At 40.8% G+C, this 23,087-nt stretch overlaps 1 protein-coding gene across 6 annotated transcripts in view; it reads left to right on the forward strand.

Moving 5' to 3' along the window:
- The window catches only part of LOC118088364 (rho GTPase-activating protein 39), an 80,861-nt gene that overhangs the window by 33,717 nt on the left and 24,057 nt on the right, over positions 1–23,087 (forward strand). For 4 of the 6 annotated variants that reach the window (XM_035121953.3, XM_035121954.3, XM_060277227.2 and 1 more), the window contains exon 2: positions 16,597–16,995. The exons of 1 other annotated variant lie outside the window; for it this stretch is intronic. In XM_035121953.3, the coding sequence (XP_034977844.3) occupies positions 16,597–16,995 (399 nt within the window). Of the gene's footprint in view, positions 1–5,317; positions 5,421–16,596; positions 16,996–23,087 lie in introns of all 6 variants that reach the window. One more of the 6 variants, XM_088673470.1, reaches the window with a different exon arrangement.

The raw sequence follows: 23,087 nt of genomic DNA on the forward strand, positions 1-23,087 counted from the left end.
CAAACTCCCCAAAGGGCAGATTCATGTGCTTTTCTATACAGCATTCAGAAAAAGTTCCACAGGCAGCAAATCTTGACTTGGTTTCAGTGGTGTGAGAGCCATACAGACTGAGCTTGGAGCAACCAGCTCAGACCTCCTCACATGTTGAGCTTCTCAGGTAGTAGACTAAAAGGGAACAAAGGCTTGATTATCTAGTCCCTCCCAGGGTGAGCTCAGCCTCACAGGACAGCTTACTCCTCTATGGCTTTAACCTGTTCATGAATTAATTAGATTTAAGCATGTTGGTTATATGAGGCTGGTTATCCCACAGGAATGATGTACAGTGATGAAGGGAGAAGCTGATAAGTTTGCAATGCATGGCTTAGCAGGCTTTGTTTCCTAATTGTCCTGTTTTTTCTCATGAGCAAGGAGAAGCTTGCAGCTGTAAGCTAAATCTGGTATTTAGATTAGCTGGAGGATTGAAAACAATAGGCTCACCTTTTTATTTCTGTTCTGCAAAATAACTTCTAAAGTAATAAACATATTCACCTTAAAGGATCTCTTAAGGTGGGAGACAGCTTCACTCCATGAGAGGACATTTCAAGGTACTTTAATGAGTATTCCCACTCTACCAATCTCCATTAAGAAACAAATAAGTAAATGTGAATCTTAATTAAATCACTGTCTTATCTGCAAAACTTAAGTGACGAAGCCTTCATTTTTTATCCTTCTAAGGCTTTGTTTGAACTGCTCTTTATTTTCCAAACTTTTGCATTTAGCACACACATTGCTCCACTGGTGTGGTAAGTCATTAACAAGGAATGCTTATGTTTCCTGGGTGACGTATCATGTTGTATCTAGCTTTTTCATATACCATCTGGAGGCTCTCAATCAAGAGTTTATTTTAGTCAAGGAAAAGCTTTTTCATTTACTAAAGGAGGACTTGGTTGGAACAAGAACAAGAATAATTACTAAATTTGAAGCACTTGGTTTGGTGTGGTGTGTGTAGGGGGCATATCCAGATGCTAATATTTCTGATTTTAAGAATTATTAACATGAATGTGTGAATTGTCTAGAAAGTGTTAGGTGGGTGGCGAACACATTGCTTTCTGGGTCTATTAAAAGTATGGAGCAAATTCTCAACTAAAATGAGTTAAGAGACCTGCCTTTGAGTAACCACATCACTCTTTTGTTCTGCTTATAGAGCTACCTAAATCCTAGTTGTAAAGTGGAGAAATATTCAAAGCTGGTTGAGTTCTTTTGCACCCCTTCTTTGCAGTTCATCTGGCAATTCTACATGCTTGAACAATGTGATTAGTAATCCAGGACACAACATTACTGTTCTCTGAGGCTCTGAGAATACTTACTGAGACACCTTGCTCACATTATCAAGTTGTGCAAATTAAAGTGCCAAGTGGACATTCACAAGTGCAGAAGAAGGTGGTCCCAATCTGAATTGGGTCTCACTCTTCAAATATCCTTTGGCTCTCATCAAACCTGGATCATACAAAGTTGGCATGCTTTGATCAAATGCCTGAGTGCCATTGGGTGTTATATTTTGTTTTTGTCTTGCTCAGGAAGTTCCCCAGTAGCAAACCGTCCAGAGCTGTGGTTTATTTTGACAGGCTGTAGCTTAGTGGAAAGAATTTTTATATTTATGAAAGCAGAGGAAATGCCTGAGATTTATAAAACAACACAGAGAAAAGAGACAGTACAAACGGCTATTTGGCATGTGATGTAACAGAAGTTTGATTCAGGAACCAAATTAATCAATAACCGAATTCCTGCAATTAATAGACAAGCTTGTCACTAAGTTACTGGATGAGAGGGGAATTTGACAGTTTGTCCCATAAAATACTAATCATCAGATAAAGAAAGAGTTTATCCTAATTTATTTAGTATTCCTATATTTTATTTTAATAGGAAGTCTTAATGCACTAACATTCATAGTGCCTTATGCATTTAGGGACGGGTTACATATTTTGTCATGATTTTGCCTTCCTTTCAGTTTCTGTTGTTACTAATGCAATGGTAACTGCCTTTGGGTGTACCAAGAAAAATGTTTGTTTCTGAGCTAGAGTAATTATATATTGGTGTGCAAAGAATGCTTAGGCAGAAACTGCAGAGAACAGCTGGCTCTGAATTATGTTGTATTAAGCATTTTCCCTAAACTTAGCTTCTGATCTAAACATGTTTAATCTTTAGAATGTATGAAATGCTTTCTGTGATTTCCTTTCCTTTCTTTCCTCATACATGACCTTGTTTATGAAGGTCTTTTAGCCATTGCTAGGTTTATCAGAAATAGCTGGGATGAGGAAGAAGAGTTGCCGCCATTCATGTGCATCCTACAGATTCCCCTTCCCCTTCCTCACACAGCAAAGTCAGGGCTTTGAAAGAGTAAGGAGCAGTGGCACTTTAGGGAACTTTAGGGAAGTACGGAGAGTCACAATAAGATTTTATTGTTCTCCTGTTTTTTTTAAGATGGGAAGGAAAACCCAAATCCTGAAGGTAAGTTAAGCACAGTTTAGAATTAGATCATTAAATAAAATTTATGTGACCTAAAACATTTTTCTTCCACCCAGATGTTTGGCAGAAGTTGCTTTATGACTTTGCAACTTGTGGCCCATGACCATGTCCATTTTATAAAGTAGTAGCTGTCTTCTATAAATATTTACATTTTTATTACTTGGGTGGAATATTACACACACATAAAAAACGCTGTGAAAATGCTTTTTTTAAAAAAGGTTTTGAAAAATATATTTAATTATGCATAACTCACTTTCGCCATCTAGTGTCACATTAGTATATTGCACTTTACAACCCATTTAATATGTTTTATTTGCAGCTGTGTAACTGAGTCCTTAGTTTCCAGATGTGGTTCCTTGTCCTGAATCTATTTTCAAAGTTTGCTTTAATAAGCTAGGATCAAACTGGTTTCAGATTCTGAAACTATCTTCTCTAACAACAAATCACAACTCTCCTACGTTCAGCTGTAAGATGGAACTGTGATTTGTTTTTAAAGCGAAAGCATGAAAGGGGGAAAGAGGAAGAAAGCTGAGTGATCCTGAGGCTCATTGCAACTTGCTCCCAAATCATATAAACCATGTTTATGTGATTGTCTGTGCCAGCCCAGAAGATCAGTTCCAGCCATACGAGTCATCTTTGTATATGATCAGTCAAGGTTATTAACATATGAGTACTATTTTAAACAAAACTAGCAAAAAGACTTGTAGAAGACTTCCCTGCTATACATTTTAACCACGGGGGTGACCTGGTGCAGTACTATTTCTGAATACTATTACAGTACTTAAATTGAAAGCTCCTCTTTTGTTTCCTCTCTCTTCTGCATTAAGCTGCAGGAGTTAGAATGAGGAACACACAAATGTCTTTCCAATGAACATTCATGAAACAGTTCTGATCAATCCATAGATTTCTGTACTATCTTTTGACAGGGTTAGGATTTAGATTGCAACTTCGTGGCTTGGACAAGTTGTTTGAAAGTCTGTAGATTTCTTTAGGATTTAGGTCATTCTCTCAGACTCCTGCCAGCAATTTTCTTTGTTTTGTCTTTAATGGTAGTGGAATTGTGTGTTTTTGTGAACAATTGCAGTACATTGTCTAAGGCTATAATCCAGTCTGCACACTTGGGAGTAAGCTTCACTAAGTACAGTGGAATTACTGGCAAGGAAATATGTATAGGATTGGAGTTCACAGCTTTTCAGTTTCTCATCTTTTCAAAGTTACAGCACAAACCTAACCATGTCTTTTCAGAAGTACAGTGGTGCCGCGCAGGACGAATTTAATTCGTTCTGTGAGTCAATTCGTTTTGTGAAAAATTCGTCTAGTGAATCCCATAGGAATGCATTGAATTTTTTTTTTAAAAAAATTTGCCCATAGGAATGCATTAATTGAATTTAAATGCATTCCTATGGGAAACTGCGATTCGGTAGACAATTTTTTCACAAAACGAATTCGTCTTACAAGGCAACCTCCGATCGCAAAACCCATTCGTCTAGCGAAAAATTAGTCTAGCAGGGCATTCGTCTAGCGAGGTACCACTGTAAGTCATATTGAATTCAATAGTGCTAACTCACAGGGAAGTAGGATTGCTGCCTTAGATTGCTAGATTCCAGTGCAGATTTCCTCTTCCTTATGTTCTTCTTTATACATACATACACCCGGGGGGGGGGGAGAGAAAGAATAGATAAGATATATGCTTACCCACGACACCTACCTCCACCACTTCCCCTTCCCCCCTGACAAAATCAGCAGCCCCCTCCCTTTGGAGCTCTCCAAATAACCTACCCATAGAGCTTGCCACCTATCTGCCTTAGTCTCCCTTCTCCCTTCTCCACTAAACTTCTCCTCGCCCTCCAATGCTGCTTTGATGACCCAGCAGCTCTCAGAAGGCTGTTATAACGCTGTTGTTTGCTGAGCCACCTATTGGTAGCCAAGCAAACTGTGTGATGACAGCCATACCTTTTTATTATAGGTAAGATTTTGCATGTATATATATACACACAGGCACACACCAAAATAAAATATGGTTTGTCATGATCCTTGTTAAATGGTTCATTGTATGTAACCTGTGGACACGGAAGTCAACATTGGCCACCAACTAAACCCTTGTGTTAGAACTGCCTCTGCGGTCAAAGGTTAATGTAGCTAGGAGAGGAAAACAAGCTATAGTTAGCAACAATGCAAACAAACTTATGGATGAATGCCATTGGAATAGTTTTTGAAGTTGCTTTCTATAGCATACCCCCTAGCTGCAAATATTCCATCCTCCCTCTTTCCCAGGAAATAACAATGCTTCAAATGACAGGTTTTGTTTTTAGAACCAAATTCTTGCCAGTTTTGCTCCTGGCCAGAGTACAATACTGTGTCTCAAATTCTTTCATCACATAACCATTATATGCTTGCCATTTTTCATTTTTAGGTAGAGGTAGTTTTTTTTCCCCTTTCCGCACATTACTCTTTAATCGTGAACATTGTGTTTAAAACCTCTGAAGTATATCTCCCCCTGAAAGCACAAGTTTTTGCTATTCAGTGAAAGTGCATGCTTTTGTCAGGTCCTCAACCAAGAGTTTGGACAGTGTTAACATTTTGTTTTCCTCAGTCTTAATTACAGTAATACAGGCAGGTGTGGGGGTGCCACACTTCTGTTGAACGGTGATAGGGATGAATTGAACAATCCACTATTTTTTTGGAAATATATATTTTAATCCAAACTATATTTGTTAAATCCAAACTGTCCTGTTAAATTTTATAGCTCCAGATCTTACATCCTACAATTATTTTCATCTTAGGACATGACATGCACCTTGTTCTATCTTAGTTATAGGTATGGAGAATCAGAACATACCCGGTATGTTTCCTGACAAAGTTTAGGAATCTATTTACATTGCTTTCCCTGCTTGACCTCCGCCCCAACACCTCAGGTTTGTTTGTTTTTTAATCTCTTCATTTTTGTGTATATAACCATTCTCTGGGTTTTATATTCCAAAACTGTTGGTTTTAAGATTTTATTTCTATGCTCTTCAGAACAGTTCAGTAAACAAGACAGTTGCCACCCCACAGGCTTACAGTTGAAATGACTCAACACAAAAGGAAGACACGTGGAGGGAAGAGGGGTAAAGCAGACTTAGCCACCAGTTATTAAATTTACAAAATTATTCTAAGAGCCAGTTTGAACACAAATAATTCAGAGAGAGAATAAACAAAATGCAGTTGGTCTTTGTCCTGTTTCCTCCCTCCCTGTGCTGCAGCTAGATGGAATGACGTTTCCAGATTATGCCTCATCCCTGGCTAGTTCTCCTTTCCCATTAAAATCTGTCCAAGCTGCACTTTTATTTATTTGTTTCAAATAAAAGGTAGAAATATATGATAGCCAACTGAAATGAATGTCTTTACAGTTATGCTTCACAAATGGACTCAAGGAAAAAACAGGCCATTTCCCCAAGATGTTAGAGGTTGATTACAGCCCTTCCCCTGAGATGAACTAACGAAATGTGATATCATTTTTTTCTAACCATTTTTTATTCATATAGTGTATGAGATTTCCAATGCCTAGCTTAGAAAAACAAGAGATTAGTGCAGCAAATAGAATACTGGTTTGGACAATATATTAAATAGCCTATACAGTTAATTGCATGGGGTTAGAGTTTTATCCTTTCCGCAACCATCTCCAGATTTCATCTGGGAATTGACAATGCATTTTTGGCCTATGGTCTAGTAGGGGACTTCTGTTGCACTTCTCAACATCTTCCAGCGTGATTGTTGGAATTTTACATCTGTGAAGGCTAAGGCTACAGGTTTTGCATCGATTACCTCTCCTGCCCTGGTGTGCTTGGCTCTCTTGATAGGTTGTAAACACCATAAACATGATAAATTTGAATCCTAGGTTGTTAACATCCCCTTAAAATACTAGTGTTTTGTATGATTATTTTGCAAAAGCATAATTCAAACTATAGTTTGACCTGTCACAACACAATACTGACTTGGCGAGGTGGTAAAAGGTAAAGAGACCCCTGACCATTAGGTCCAGTCGTGACCGACTCTGGGGTTGCGCGCTCATCTCGCATTATTGGCCGAGTGAACCGGCGTATAGCTTCCAGGTCATGTGGCCAGCATGACAAAGCCGCTTCTGGCAACCCAGAGCAGCACATGGAAACGCCGTTTACCTTCCCGCTGTAGCAGTTCCTATTTATCTACTTGCATTTTGACATGCTTTCGAACTGCTAGGTTGGCAGGAGCTGGGACCAAGCAACGGGAGCTCACCCCGTCACAGGGATTCGAACCACCGACCTTCTGATCGGTGTAGCGGTTCCTTCCCGCTGTAGCGGTTCCTATTTATCTACTTGCATTTTGAGGTGCTTTCTAACTGCTAGGTTGGCGAGGTGGTAATGGATAGTAATTCGTCAATGGTGTGTCTCTGGGTACTCCCGTCAAAGTTTTTTATCCCCCTTCTTTTCACTGCTTTTTTGTTGTTGGTACATTAGAACATAGGCATCCTTTGCTATTGTTGAGCAAGTAAAATAAATGAGAAATATTCTAAAAATCAGAGGAAAGTAGGAAATGGCTCTCCTGCTTTGCTAACTCTTAAAAGCCTTCACAGAATGTGAGACAAATTGTTCTTGTGCTCTTTTATAATCATCTGATTATTTGTAACTCTTCCGAGTTAGAAAACCAGCACCACAGGCATAAGTAGCAGGCTCTGTGCTACTTTCTTTAAAAAAAAAAATCAAAGAGCAAGGGCAGTAAAACTAAATTTCTGATTTCTGACATTCGTCTTTTCACATTTTTCCAATTGGCAAGACTTGAAGGAGGTCAGAAAAGGGAGAAATGATGAGGTCATTTTGAGATATTACTGAATCCTCTGTGAGTTCTCATTGTGCTTTGGTTCCTTTCCAGCATTGCGAGTTTGTACTTGTAACTTGGAAAATCTTTGGCCTCGTTCTCACAAACTAACGATAAAGAGGTAAACCTGTGATCCTAGACTATACTGCGTTAGCGGCCAGATGAGGACTAACAGGACTGAATGTTTATTCAAACAAAATAATTCCCTGCATGATAGACTGAATAAAATTAACTGTTTAGTTTACAAATGTACACCTACTTGTATCTACATTGTGATGTTGCTGTATCATGTAATGTTCTTATTAGAAACTATACCAAAAAGAAATCCCCCGCAAATAGAAACCTAACCTAAGAGAGAGAAGGCTAAGCTAGAACCCCTAGTCAATGTGAAAATGAGTCATCCATTATTATATTTCCTCCTTCGGCTTCCCCCATGTTTTCTTTTATATAGATGAAATTGCCCTCAGAACTTGGCTTGGGGCAGAGGGATAGTCTTATTAAACTATTTTCACCACCAGCAATTCTGGGATTTACTAAGACCCTCTTCTCAACTGACTTGACTGGAATCATTTGGTAGGCTATAAATCTTCTGCTGCAGTAGCTAAGATCCAAAGATCTGTTTGGGATTATGCAAAATCTCTTCCCCCCCCCTTTAAATATTTGTCCCACATATGCTTTTTGAAATTGTCTTTAGTTTAGTCAGGAGGGGATCACTCCTATTCAGGAATATCAATTCTAACATTGCCTGCCTCACTTCATGTTCACAGTACTAGTTTTACAGTACTGTACTTCAGATTGTGGCCATTGATTGGAACTTCCCACAGCCATCATGAACACCAGTGGTCAGCTAGCCACCTGCTCCATACTATACAGCTGTGAGGAAAGAAACATATGGGCACAGTGCCATGTATATACTGTGTGCTGTTTAGTGTGCCAGCCTGCTTCCATACGGATCTGTTTCCTCTCCCACACAGACATCTGGTATCTCTGCACCCTTACTCCATATGTCACAAGACTGGGTAGATTGGTTGAGAAGCAGGCATATGCAGTGCTGTGTCTCAGCCATGAGATTTGGGCCTCATGATCAGCTGGGTCAAAAACATGTATGAACACTCTGGGCCTTATGACTGTCTAAAGGGGAAGTGGTGCTGGTACGGTAGATATGGGGAAGTTTTTACACAAAGTATTCTCTACAAATTAGTGATACCAATGTTGTTTGTACCTAATGAGATTTTTTTTTAAAAAAAAAATATTCTGGCTACTGTTAAATACAGATTTTTCCCCCCCTCTCTTTTCTTTTATGTAGTGCAACTCGTTCTTCTTTTTATCTTGCCACAGATAACAACGCCTTGCAATTAACATGTTGGAAAGCTTAACACTCGATGATGCAAGAGAACTAGTCAAAAACTAAAGCTGCTTATTGGACCTTAAATAGCACGTTATACAAACATAGTAGATTCCTATTTGCTGCTAGGCATGATTCATGGTCCACATTCATGCCAGTGTGGAGATTGTGTTGCTGCACTTTGCAGTCTGATATTTAAACTATGAGAATTCATAAAATCCTCTTCATTCTAAAGCCAGCTGTGTCTGTTGAGTGGAAAAAGTATTTGGGCTTCATCACAGCAAGCTCCTGCTGCAAATACCTTGCGATGACATGCAAAGCATTATGAATCATACTAACTAAGCAAAGCCAAGGAGTTAAAAGCTGTACAGTACAAGGTACTGACCTCTTCCACCATCCCATTTGCTGCCATGCAAACCAATTTTTCTGGCAGCGGGTCCTGGCACCAGATCATTCTCTGGAGGACCACTGACTGGAATTTGTTTTCCTAAGCGGTATTCAAGGCTCCCAGACTGCTCTCTTTTCAATTCTCTCTTTGGTTTGGTGGGTATAACTTGAGTGTGTAGTCTGACTAGCTGAGCAGATATCTGTTGGCTTTGGGGTTTCTGAAAAGCATGTCAAAGCGCTCAGTAGAAACTGGGGGTATGGCTGAAAAGGTTACTCCTGAATGAAGTGTCTTTTCGTATAGATCTTGGAACAAATGGTGTTTATAGCATAATTATAGGGGCATATATTCTGGTTTGATATTTTTAGTACAGAACCCGAAGCACAAAAATTGTCAGAAAAAAGCCAGTCCCATATTAGGCAGGATTTTGTTTTCCCCTGTGCTTCTTGGACTCAGGCTGAATGCTAAATAAAAGAGAGCAGAGTTCTGATGTGGATACAGCAACAGTCAAACTTAAACTGAGCCCTATGAAGGAACAGCAGCTCTGTCCCAATTGTAAAGTCCACCTTCATTGAAAGGTGTGACATCCTCAGGCTGGAGTGAGAACCAATTATTCACTGAATCATCTGAGAAGGATTAATAGTAGATGGAACAGGCTTGCACATGGTTATTTAGGGGGCAGCCTCTCGCAGCATTAAACTATATTTTAAAATACAATATGGTTTAATGAACACAAGTGCTTTGTGCCTTCCTTGCTCTTGACCAGGCATCCCCAAACTGCGGCCCTCCAGATGTTTTGGCCTACAACTCCCATGATCCCTAGCTAAGAGGACCAGTGGTCAGGGATGGTGGGAATTGTAGTCCAAAACATCTGGAGGCCAAAGTTTGGGGATGCCTGCTCTTGACTGTGCCGTGCAGGGAGGGAAGGAAGACTGGAGGGGTGTCATGTGGAGGTGTGTGTGCCAGAGGGCCTTGGGTGCACAAATTTCTGAGGGGGCATGAACCTTCCACCCACCAAGGTCTCGTCCGGCCACTCAGGTTCCCCAAGGCATGGGTGGGCAGGCAGTTAAGCACGGCCCTGCTTTCCTCTGGTTGGGGTAGAGTTGCTCTGGTAGCATCAGTGGCAAGGGCTGGGCAGGCGTCCCCCCCGTCCGGTGTATGTACCCCTCGTCTGTTTCACACAAGCCGCTGGACCGGAACAAGCCGCAGTCTGGTTTGGCATTCAAGTTGCATTAAATGTGAACCCAGGCCTTGGCAGGTTCATGATTTGTTTCCTCCAAATAAACCAATGAGAAATTGTGGCTTCTTGTGGTTTGTTTGGAGAGAAACAAGCCATGAGTCCGGTTTCACACAGAACAGGCAAGACAGACTCTGGCTTGCTCCCGGTGTGTTTCCTCTCCCATGCAGCACAGTCAGGAGTAAGGATGGAGCAAATGCTTATTAAATCATAATTTATTTCAAACTATTGTTTAACCTTATGTGTGAACCAGCTCACTGCCTGCCTTGCTTTACTGTGGAGGTGGTGAGGGTGTAGCTCCTCCCAACCTCAGCAGCGTATGAAGTCTAGAAGAGGGTGTGTGTTGAGCTTGCAGTTGCTGTGGCAGGATATTCATATACTGTCTCTCTGGTGAGAGAGGAATATGCGGAGTTTACCAGTCAAGGGCTCACCATAGTTATTCACCTCTTTGCCCTGGCTTTTTGACACTTATTTTTAGGACCCGTCTTATTTTTGTGATTGTAAGTTGTTTAAAACCGTTTAAAAAATTGTGTTTTAACGTTGTAACCCATCCGTCCTGGGACCTTAGGGTGAAGGACAGGCAACAAATTACCACCAACAACAACAATGCAGGAGAATAGGAAATTGCCCAATATTTACCCTTAATCCAGCTGTGCATTGCAATTTGAGACGTGTAAATAAATGGCTTGTGGAAACTGTAAAAACTACAGGCCAGCAATAAAAGGTTGGATAGGTATCTGTTCGGAATCTTTTAAGTAGGGCAGTGTCTGTTCCAGTTCTCTATTTCCATTTTTGTGGACCATTCTAGCATCTTCAGAATGATGTTAAATGCCAAAAGTGTGACAAAGAAAGCTGGAGATAAGGCAGGAAATAACACTCACAGACTCATTAACCACTTTATAGGCAAAGTATTAGACCTGGTGCCTGGTCATTGCTACATGAAGTGATTATCTATCCCACAGAGCATTTGGCTGATTTATTTCTTGTTCATACAGGCACTAGTGCTGGAGCAGGTGGGGGAGGGAGAGAGAAGAGAGCTCATTGCAAGGATATTAATAGCCCTTAGATCAGTTGTTTTTCTTTTAAGCACATCTGGGTTATTCCGTACATTAAGGCTTCCCCTTTCTGAGTCACTACACTCAGCCAAATGATTGCACTTTCTCTTTGCAAAGTTACTCATTCTCCAGGCTTCTTGTATCAATCAGACTGTATCCGTAGTTTTCACCAAATAAGGTTTTAGAAGATTATAAATTAAGCAAAGGGGGGGGGGACATAGATAAGGTCACTTTAAATGATACAGGTTCATGAACATAATATGCAAATTGTTTCTAGCAGGAGAACAAACCTTTATTCGGAATATTTTTATTGACATGATAGTAGGCATTTATTAACAATATTTCTATCCCACCTTTCTGCCCGAGAGTTGGCCTCCTGAGCAACTTACATTACATATAAGATTTTTGTTTAAATAAAAAGGCAGAAGTGACTGTGCTCCATCTGCTGCTCTTTAAAAGTTCTGTAGTAACTAGATGGGGAAATACTGTGGTGTTTGTCCCCATTGGAAGTGAACTACCCAGCAACCAGGGCCAGGTAGCACCAGATATTTTTGACCCTGGGGGTGGGTTACCTCCTTTTGGGACAGCTGCATAGTCTGAGGCTACTAGCTCTTTCTGGCAGTAAGGGTGCTTCAAGCAACTGGTAGACTATAATGTTAACTGTTTGCTCCCAAGGTCTATACAGTACCTCAGAATTGTGACTTTCTGTTTACTGTAATTGAATTTGGTTCCTTTTCTGCCTCCTTCTGCAAAGCTGAACAAACACAAACCCCTGTGTTGCAAAATGTGACCATCTACAAAAATGCAAACGCAACACGCTGCCTAATAACTGTTAGTAAATATATAATCACGAAGAGTCGGACACGACTAAACGACTAAACAACAACAAAATATATAATCAGTATGATGTCATTCAAAATATACGAATGTATACATACTAGTGAAGATCATACTAGTGGATCAGTGCTCACTGGATAATTATGTATATTTCATTGATAATTATTCACTGATGAAGACTTTATTCCGAAACAGTTTAACTATCCTGGATGCACTGTCCTTTTGAGACTTTGGAGAGATGTCTTCCTTTGAGAGACGGTTTGGCGTTCCTTGCTATTAATTAGTTGTTTGAATTTTTGTTTGACTCTGATACATATAACAACTTGCAGTTACTTGTATATTTTGTGAGATGTGTTGTATGATACATATATTGTTTTAAAGTGGCTTATTCCTATATTTTGAATGACATCATACCGATTATATATTTACTAACAGTTATTAGCCAGCGTGTTGCATTTGCATCCTTCTGCAAAGCTAGCAGATAGGTACTTTCAATAAAAGAGGCAGCTTTGAATGGTTCTTATCATGCCTTGCTTTGTCCTAATATCCAACATTATCATGCCTGCCTTGGGTTTTTGGAGTGATGTATGCATGTTGCTCTTTACCCATGCAACTGGAGCACGCACCTTTACTAACTCACAGTCTAGTCCAGGCTTTTGTAGTCATTTACCTGATCTACTTTGTTGAATAAAAAATGGACTCATATGGAAAGAAATAAGAAAGGTAGCATAACAATGAGGGTAGAGAGTAGTTGAGACAAGGGAAAGGATGGTAAAGAATCATGTCGAGTTGGAACTACAGTAATTAGACGTTACAGAGGAAATCATTGGTTCCCAACTCTAGATTTGCCCCTGCAGTTAATGTGAGGGTTGGATATGGCATTTGCAGAACAGAAAATTGGTGAATGGAAGGGAGTATTTAACTCTTCCCCACTCACAATATTTAAAAGTTTGGTTCCCCCCCAGCTAAGCTCCAAAATTGGAAGTTAATTCAGCTAGCAAAATGGCAACTGAAGTGGGGTGGGTGGGGTTTGCAGGCATTGGCATAGGAGGGATAAAGCATTTGCTCCTCCCACCTGCCAATCATCTCTACATTTTAAATGGTCTCCTCCAATTTGGGAGGTGGTTGAAGCCATGCACTTGCCCAAATGACATCTGGTTCCAGCTTCAGCAAGTAGAAAGGCAGTGTGCATGATTGTCCCTGGAACTTCAGTTGCCCACTGGATTCAGCTGGCCTCCTCAAGATGTAGTGTACGCAAACGGTGCTTAACCCTGAATTTAACTCTCAAGAGTATTCGAATGATGCTGGCATTGATCTGCTGCTTTCTCTCTGACATTATAAAGGAGGCAGTACTCCACAGAGCTACTGGTGTTCTGTTTACTTCAATGTTGTTTCAGTTCATGGGCATTCAGCAGCAGTGCTGCTAGCGCTAGCGCTTTCACATGGTAGCAAATCACTAGGGGACTTGGGCAGAGAGACCATCACTCCTTATTTGAGGTGGAACGTCTGCTGAGTTTCACTTGCAACAGAATAGCTCGTAAGTTTCTATTCACAAATATGGCAGAAGGATGCATGGCACTGTCAATTACTGTATATAGGAAATAAAATATCATCTAAGAGTGAGCCTGAGCTATGTCTCCAGCTACCAGTTCCTTGTTTGCCTGACTCAAAATCTTTGGGTGATCTATGCTATAGGAATTCCTAATTTTGTATAGGATATTTTCTTTCTAGGCTGTATCTGACTTGATACTGTATCTGACTTGATACTGTTGATTTGTAGGGCATTTGTTGTCTGTATAATATCAGGTACTTATTGAAATACCAGCAATGAAAGGTAAACTCTTGACCAAAAACAACTCCCTTTTAGTCCAAGGACACCTAGTGTGCAGATTTTATAACTGCAGGCATATTGTTAAACACATTCCACAGGCAAACTCAACCATGATTGCCAGTTCTTGTAATTTTAGTAGCTTTCAACCCTTTCAACCCTTTTTAAAGAAGTTTTACATCCTTCATGATTGTGAAGGACAACAGTATTCCATACATGCTTAAAAGCAAAACTTCAGGCTAAAAGACTGGTTTTAGAAATCATGAACAATCATGGTTTGTGTGTTCAGCCTAAAGATTTTGATTTTGTTTGAACATTGAGATTTGAAAACAATTGGCAGGAACTCCTGAACTATACTTATTGAAGTTCAGTTTGTGTAGAATAGTTCACCCCTCTGCAGTTCAGGGCGCCCTTTAAAACATATAGAGCCTTAGCAGCCCTAGAGCTGGGGTGAGAAACGTTTCCGCCCCCCGCCCCCCATGCCAGTGGTGGGGAGGGCTGCAGCCAAAAGTGAATGGGGCAACCCCACTCCGTTTCTTTCTCACTCACTTGCATACCACCCACCCATCCATTCACGTACGCATAAGCCTGCAATTTGTGTTGAAGGGGGAAATGCCACTCACTGCTCTCCAGAGTAAATTGTAGGACCAGGCCCCCTAATCCACACTGAGATCCTGGCATAGGGATCCTGCTCAAAGACTAGAATTGCATACAAGATACTAAATAAAAAAAATTCCTTCCAGCAGCACCTTAAAGACCAACTAAGTTTTTTATTTTGGTATGAACTTTCGTGTGCATGCACACTTCTTCAGATACACTGAAATAGAAGTCCCCAGATGCTTATATGTAGAGAAAGGGTGGGGAGGGGTATCACTGATAGATACTGATAGACATAGTGAAATGGGCACATTTGTAGGATGTGAGGAATTAAGCCTAGAAGCCAAATGGGACCCCATATATAGGTTCTCAAAAACACGAGTCTTGAAGTTCCTGCTGACATTTCAGAAAATCCAACAATGTGCATTCAGGTCTAATTACGTATTTTGAAGTCTGATGTTAAGATCCAAGGGTTAGGATATTAGAACAGAGAATAGGTCAGAGGAAGATAGACAAAACGTAAAGAAAAATGAAATTTGATTTGACTGATCTTCTGAATGAAGCAAAGCATGGATGCATAAATAAATAAATAAATATCACATCATATACTGCACCTCTGCCCCTTCCCTTGTCATAAGCACACATGCACTAGACACATTCTTAAATAACCTCTCACAGACCAAGCCATGCAGGCACACACACTCATACATTCACTCCCAGAGGGAGTGCTGAATTCACAGCACTGAGATCCCTATGCCTGTTTAAGAGATGATGTGGGATGGCTGACAGGTGGATAAGGCTCACTGACATGGGCCTGGCTTGCTAGATTGAGGGAACCAGAGGCTCACCATTTACATAAATGAAAAGATTAAGGAAATGTGAGAAGCTGCAAATGGCTTAATGCAGACATAAGTTTGTTAATGACTTCCACAGCTGTGTGCGTAATTATGCAGCACATTTTTGTAGCGATTTCTTGGTCTGTTGTAAAGTTGCTTTCATTACAGAGAGGCCCTGCATACAGATTTTCAATGGGGACATTTTTCTGTGGCATGCTGAATATTACAAAGTGGAATCTGAGCGTACTAAGAATTTCCCTGACAAAGCAGTAGCATTCAGATCAGACAAAGTTGGAGCCACTGTTGTTTACACTTGTGAGAACAATGCTTTGGTATTTAAAGGCTCCCAGGCATTAATTCCCATAGCACTGCCCCCTTCCCCAGGGTGAGGGACTGGTACAATTTTCTGCTAACTCTGCCTAAGCCCCCATCATCTCAACAAATACAGTTTATTCTGTCTAAATGTTGAACTTGAAGGAGTCCATAGTGGAGAAAAATAAGTTTGCATTGCTTTTTTTGAATTAGATTTGATAGTTGAGCTTGCAAGTTATTAATGCTTTAAAACATTTTGGAGTAAAAAATGTGTTACTGTCCTTTATTTCTTCTTACAAAAGAAAAACCCCTATAATGTAGAACAATGTGCTTTTTCTGTCATGCATGCAGATTGTAGGGGGGGGGTGCATCTAAAATATAGCCATGTGGTAGAAGCTCCCCATGTGGCCAGCACTTTGTTTAAATTGACTTTGTGTGTAACTGCCATGGTGAGAATTTTCTAAACCACACGGGAAGCCACTTCATACAAATTGCTTATCGTATGAAATTCTGTCTGTTGTACTTCATGTGGCTACTACTGTGCAATTTGCAGGTTGGGCTTGGGCATATTAACAACTATTTTATCAGGAATCTGATGTGGCTAAACTATGTTTTGCACAGGGCTGGCAAATCCATGTTTCAAACCTGGAAGGTTGTCTGCGTAATCATTGTTAGATGTAGGTTTGACTCAGGCTCTACAATCAATTGGTTTTTACGCTGTGGCCATGAGCCCGTAAGACCACCTAAGCAGCCATTTGCCTCGCTGGACAAGATTATATTGTGTGTTGGCTCCGACCAACATTGCCTTTTTCTTTTGCTATTTCAGCTCAGATTGGGTGGAGATCATTGAGCCCCGTTCTCGAGAGAGAATGTATGTCAACTTGACAACCGGCGAGTGTGGCTGGGAGCCACCGTCCAACCTCAGAGTTCGTCAGTCAGATGAGAACCAGTGGTGGGAGCTCTTTGACCAAAACAACAACCGTTTCTACTACTACAATGCCATCACACAGCAGACAGTGTGGCATAGGCCACAGGGTTGTGACATTGTGCCACTGGCTCAGCTCCAAGCCATGAAACGCAATTCCAAGTCTGACTTCAGGACATCCCAGCACAGGGGCAGCACAAGTAGTGACGGGCGAAACACTCCCGTCCAGATGGCTCTCTTGCAGGAGATGGAGAAGGATAAAGAGGATAACAGCCTGGAGAAGAGACCAGAGACTGGAAGGTAACAGTATTCTCTTTTATATAACTAACTAAAGGGGCCCATCCACATTCCAGCTTCTAGAAAAAGTCATAGGACAGAGCTAGTCCTAAGGTGATCTGGTTGCTGACTATGGAAAAGAAGGCAAGTTGAAGTTGTCTGTCCTACTCAGGAAGTGCCCCTTGAGAAAGATTTTTGAGAAAAAGTAACTGAACTCAAGGGTATATAAAACAATCTCAGTAAATCTCATTGTAAGAACTTTTGAATGCTATGTGAATCAGGGTGTTTGAGCTGGACTAAGGAGACCTCAGTTAAATCACCCAGTCAGGGTGATATTGGAACATGAAATGGTCTCCTTGGGGAAGTGGCAAAATACAAATGTAATAAGCAATAGTCAGTAAACCATCACTTGAAGGAAATTTTGCTGAATGTAGCTTGCATGGGAAAGACAGAGTAGGAGAGCAACTGCAAAGGTTGAAGTTCAGTTGCTTAACTAGGCTTTAGTTGTTGAATTTGAGAGAAAGGACTTGAAATAATCTCTTATGCATTAACATTAATGGGCATTCTCCCCCCCCCTTCTGTTCTTCATGAGATTAGCATGCTTGTGTGAAGAATGGGTAAAGGCTGTAAGTTGGCATGAGATGTGTAACACATTCCTTTGCATGTTTACTCAGAGATAACCCCATTGTGTTTGACAGGGCTTGGTTACAGTTACATGTGTGTAGGATTGCAGCTTTAAACTGTCCCCCTGAGAGTGGGTGATCTATGCTTTTACAAATTAATATATCCGTGAAGGATTGCGATTCAGAGCAGAGAATAAACTTAATAACAATATCATTTTGTAAAAATAATTATGTCTAGAAAAACTTGGGACAGTTGCAGAAATCATCATGAAATGTTTTCAAAACATTTCTAGTCTGTTGTGTGATGTTATTGATTGTTGTTTGTGTGTCATTTGTCCTCTCTTCTCTATTTTGTAAGACTTCTGTGAACACAAAAGCAACTTGGAAGTTATTGATTTTGCTGATATTGAAAGCTTTTTAGTCTTTGTCATCTTACTTTCTGGATAAGGATTAGATGAACTCCAACTCATTTGGCTTACAGTCAGTTCAGACATAATAAACTGGCACTAGTGTTTTGGTACTATCATATCATATCCAAGCCTCTTCCCAACTGCCTATGACAATTGCGTTCATTGCCTTCAAAGTCCACTAAATCATTTGATGGAGAGCAGAGCACTAGGCACATGTGCAGAACGGCCACAAATGTGGAAATATGTCATGTGCTGTTTTCCACAAATGACATGGTTTTACCAAGACAGATCTTATATCCTGAGTGCTAATTATGAGGCCTAAAAATTGAATAAAGTAATTAACTTCCCTTTATTTTTGCTGTGAACACTGGTACCTGAAGCCCTTGTAAGGTATTTAGAATGGACTCAGTAAGTAATTTTTCACCTAAGAACTGCCCTATGGAAAGTCCCAAAAAAGGTAGAGCCCAGTATTCTGTTTCCAGGAGAAGCCAGCTCAATGATTCATAAGCAGGGCATGGAGAAAAGAGGAGGAGGAGGAGGAGTTTGGATTTGTCATCCCACTTTTTCACTACCCGAAGGAGTCTCAAAGCGGCTAACATTCTCCTTTCCCTTCCTCCCCCACAACAAACCCTCTGTGAGGTGAGTGGGGCTGAGAGACTTCAAAGAAGTGTGACTAGCCCAAGGTCACCCAGCAGCTGGATGTGGAGGAGCAGAGACGCGAACCCGGTTCACCAGATTATGAGTCTACCGTTCTTAACCACTACACCACACTGGCTCTCAGCAGACATCCCTGTTGTCTTGTCCCTGCACCCTAAGTATATGGTTTCTAGTCTGAACCTATTCTGTCCTCCATTCTGGTGGATTGACAAAGCTATAACTCTCTGAAAAGTGAGATCACATTCCGTAAGCAGAGTTTCCAGATTTTGGCCAGGACTTGGAATGGCAAAATCCTTTTTTCAGGCTGCAGCTGTCTGCCCATTCTTTCTTTTGCTGGCTAAGCCTTGCTGGAGTGTTGTGCTGGAGGCACTGAAAGCCGTGCTTGAAGCTGTAGTGCTTAAACTTGTCAACAACTTGCTGAAGAAACTCAAAGTGGCATTTCATTTGTTTAGGTAACTCACAGTTTTCTGTTCGCCAATAAGTCAGCCCCAAAATCATGGAGTTTATTTCTTGCATAGACGTTTTGGTAGCAAGTAACACAGCATTGTAAGAAAACAAGTTCATTGCTTCTAGCCAAGGGTGTTTCCCTAGCACTATCTACTCCAGTTTTAAGCAATATTTAAACCCTCCCCTGTTGGCACAATTTTTAACTCTACTATAGGGCATATAGACACACACAAAAATCTTTATTACAAGTACCATTACACAACCAGCATGCATTTTAATGTATATAATGTAGAGCTCGGTTTAATTATATATAAAGAGTATTTTATTGATGATTAGTGTTTCTATTACCAATAAGATAATATTCCTATATGTGAATCCTATTTGTTCTGCAGTTTTATATGTAAAGAAACCTACAGATATTGCATCCTTAATCTAGAGGGCCTGCTGAAGGGCAATCAGGATTTATTCCTTTCTTTGTGCCTCCCGAAATGAAATTTGTTGTTTTATGCAGGCAAGAGAGGGGATCATGTAAGACAACAATGAAGGAATTTATCCCGAGTACAGACCAACACAAGGGGACAATAGGTTCTGTTCAACATAGCACTGAGCAAAATGTTCTGTCAGTGCAAGAATTTCTCCTTGTGCAATGGAATGTACTGCCCCCATGTGCTCCCTAAAATATGTTCTGGGACTTCACCCAATGCATAGGAGCAGATCTGGGGACAGCACAGAGCTCACATGGGGGAAAGGAAAGCAGCAGAATCTTTGTGCTGGTGTGACTACGGTATTATTTGAATGCCACCCAGTGATTTTAATCAAAGTCATATAGTTCTATCAAGGACTGTTAGCCCTGATAGCTAACCAGAACCTCCATGTTCAGAGATAATATGCAACTGAATACTAATTGCCAGGTGTTTCTCCTGGGAAAATCACGAGTGATGTAATCATAGTTCAGAAATCTGATAAATTCACTGTTGGTGACCAAGAGGAACAAAGACTCATGATGGATCAGAAGACATTCTTTACCCGTTTTAGAAAAGAGAAGGAACATTTTACTGTTAGTACCCAAATGCAGTTGTGAAATTTGGAAAACGTTCTGTCACGCTTAGCCCTGACATGGTGTCAAACATAATTGCCAGAGGACAAACTAGCCACCTTGCTGGTCAAGGACTTTGAGGATCAGACAAGGTCCCCTGTAACCAGTGGTGAGAATCCTCTTGAGTAGCCCTTCAGTTGCTGGAAACAATGGAGATTTCTGGCTCTTTGGTCCCAAACCATGCTCCCCTCCTTGCTGAGCTGCATCTTGCCTGGGATCACTTTGGCAATGACCTTGGACTATTGCCTAACTTTGCTTTTGGATCATGTTTTGAATCTAAAGTGAGTTTTCCATGCTTGACCCTGATTTGTTTGGAGTGCACCGCACCTTCAACCCCACTCACCTTTGTGAATGTTTTGCTAAGATGATTATACCATTCTCTCACATTAGATTCTGTAATAACATGGTCCATCCAAGTAGACTTTCTTCACTGCTGGCACTTCCGCAAACCAACATGTCCCCAAAAAAGGATTTGAGCATTATGCATGTGTTTGGGTTTTTTTTGGTGGAGGATGGTGGAGAAATCTCCCAAATGAAACTGCTTCAGGATATCAATCCACAACACGATACTTCTGCTATGTGTAATAGACTTTGAAGATTAGACTACTATAGCCCATTTTAACACATAGCACTTTAAAATGCTTACTGAGACAGTCCTCGGTTTTTTGTTTTTGTTTTAATCCTTATTTATTCTTCCCTGGGCCCAAGATGTCATACATGGATTTCCCTAAGAGTGACAGGCCCAAGGTCTCAAATCAGGCCCGGCTCTAGGTGCAGTCCCGGTGGCGCGGGGCGCCAGGGCGCCAGGGCGCGGGGCTGGCAGGGGTGGCGCTGCATGGCGAAGCCGCGCTGCAAGGGCGGGGGCGCCGGAGCGATCTCAGCACCAGGGCGCCCAACCTGCTTGAGACGGCCCTGTCTCAAATGTAAAATTGAGGAATTACAAGATTTAAGGGCCTTGTTAGCCGAATAGACTTATTAGCCTAATAGTCTAGCCCTGCCTGCTTTTGGAACATGGAACTGTGCATAATGAAGTGTAGATTGTGCTAAAAAAAAAAAGTTGATCCCATCCATACCTATGGGGAGCTCAGTGGGAACTGGGCTTTTTCAAACCACAGTCACCTGAAAACACTGTGAGAGGAAAGAAATCGACACCTTTAAAACCATGTTTTCAGCCTTGGGATCACATCTACTGAGCATTTGTAGGATTTTTTCCAAGGGACAGTGGCAAAGTAAATACTCTCCCTACCCTCAAAACTAAAATATGGTCATATTGTTATGCAATCACTTAAAATGCCAGTATGGAAGATAAATGGGAAGAAACTGGCAACTGAATCCTGTGCATAATTTTACATGGACAGATGGTTTCACGCCAAAACAAATGTTTAGCAGCACATTTTTGGCTGGTGAGAAATAATACACATAATAAAATAAAATAATTTTATAGCCGTGACTACATGCTAATTCAAAAACCACAAAAATGGTAGGATGCTACTTTGTGTTTATGTTATGAGTAACCTGCAAATCAAAATGCATATATGAGCTTTTAAGTTATTGAGAATTCTTATTTAGGTGAGATAGTTCTCTCTCTCTCTCTCTCTCTCTCTCTCTCTCTCTCTCTCTCTCTCTCTCTCTCTGTGTGTGTGTGTGTGTGTGTGTGTGTGTGTAGATAAGTAGATGAGTGTGGGGAAAAGTAGGTGTTTCTGGCATGATATAAAGTCCAGCTTATCCTTATTGCTTTGGTTCCCACTCCCCACCCTTGCCAGCCTTAGAGTGGTGGAAATATTCACAGATATGATCAAGTTAAGACTAGGCCGTCTGCTAAAGTCACACAAAGCCCACTGGGACTAAGCAGAAATGGACATGGTTCCTTTTGAAAATACAAAAAACCAGTCTGTGTCTGTCCCTGACATTCATTATGCTCAAATCTAAATACAACATTAACCTCAGCCTGATAAATATCTCTATGAAAATCGAAAGCTTTGCAAGCTGCATTTTGAAACCTTGGCTGGTCCTCATAAAAAGGGTATTACATTCACTGACTGGCAACCCAATTGAAGTCAGACATATGATTGTATTTGAAAAAAGGGTTTGTTTGCTAAAACTACATCTACAAGGTTAATCATTTCCATGATGATATTTCTCCATGTTCTGAGTGGGTGTTCCGGAGCAATAAGGTGAGCTTTTGCTACTGATTGCTCTTCTTCCAACTGTTAATTTGTGTATCTTTTGTGTATGAAGCTGAGAGTTTTTCAGGTAGAGAGCACTTCTCTTATTCTCCCTTTTTCTTTGGATCTTTCATTTTTCTTTTCTTTCATTTCTCACCTTCTTCCCCAATGGATTTCTGTCTCTTTAAAAAGCTTATTCCCTGCTCCATGGCAGTTTTGGATTGGTTAGCATGGCCCCCTCTTAAATCTCCCAGATATTGCATGAACCCGAGAATACTAGGTTCTGCTGCTTGAACAAAAATAAAACAAATCTGATGACACAGAATTTCAGGGACGCAGAACTGAGACAGAAGTGCAGACAAAATATTATAAAGCCATAAGTTCACATAATCCCATATGAACAGCTGCCTATGACGTTTTTTAACCGTTGTCTGATATAGACAAAGACAACTGCACAAAAAGGATATAACACCTGTTGAAAACTGTGCAGAATGCAAGCCCCTTTGCATTTTTGACACACGTATAGAGTTGGCACCTATGCAGCTATTTTTCTAAATGAAAGCTGGCAAAGCCTAAAAGAATTATGCAAGCTGGCAGCCTTTCCCCCTGGTGGTATTGAGATGCATCTGTTCTAACCTATCAGTCTGTTACATGGAGAGTTCTCAGGTTTCAGCAACGTGGCAGGTGGAAGAGCTTGCCTTGAGACCAGCTTTCATAG

The sequence above is a fragment of the Zootoca vivipara genome, chromosome 7 (genome assembly GCF_965207765.1).
Source record: "Zootoca vivipara chromosome 7, rZooViv2.hap1.1, whole genome shotgun sequence".
In the NCBI taxonomy this organism is placed as follows: Eukaryota; Metazoa; Chordata; class Lepidosauria; order Squamata; family Lacertidae; genus Zootoca; species Zootoca vivipara.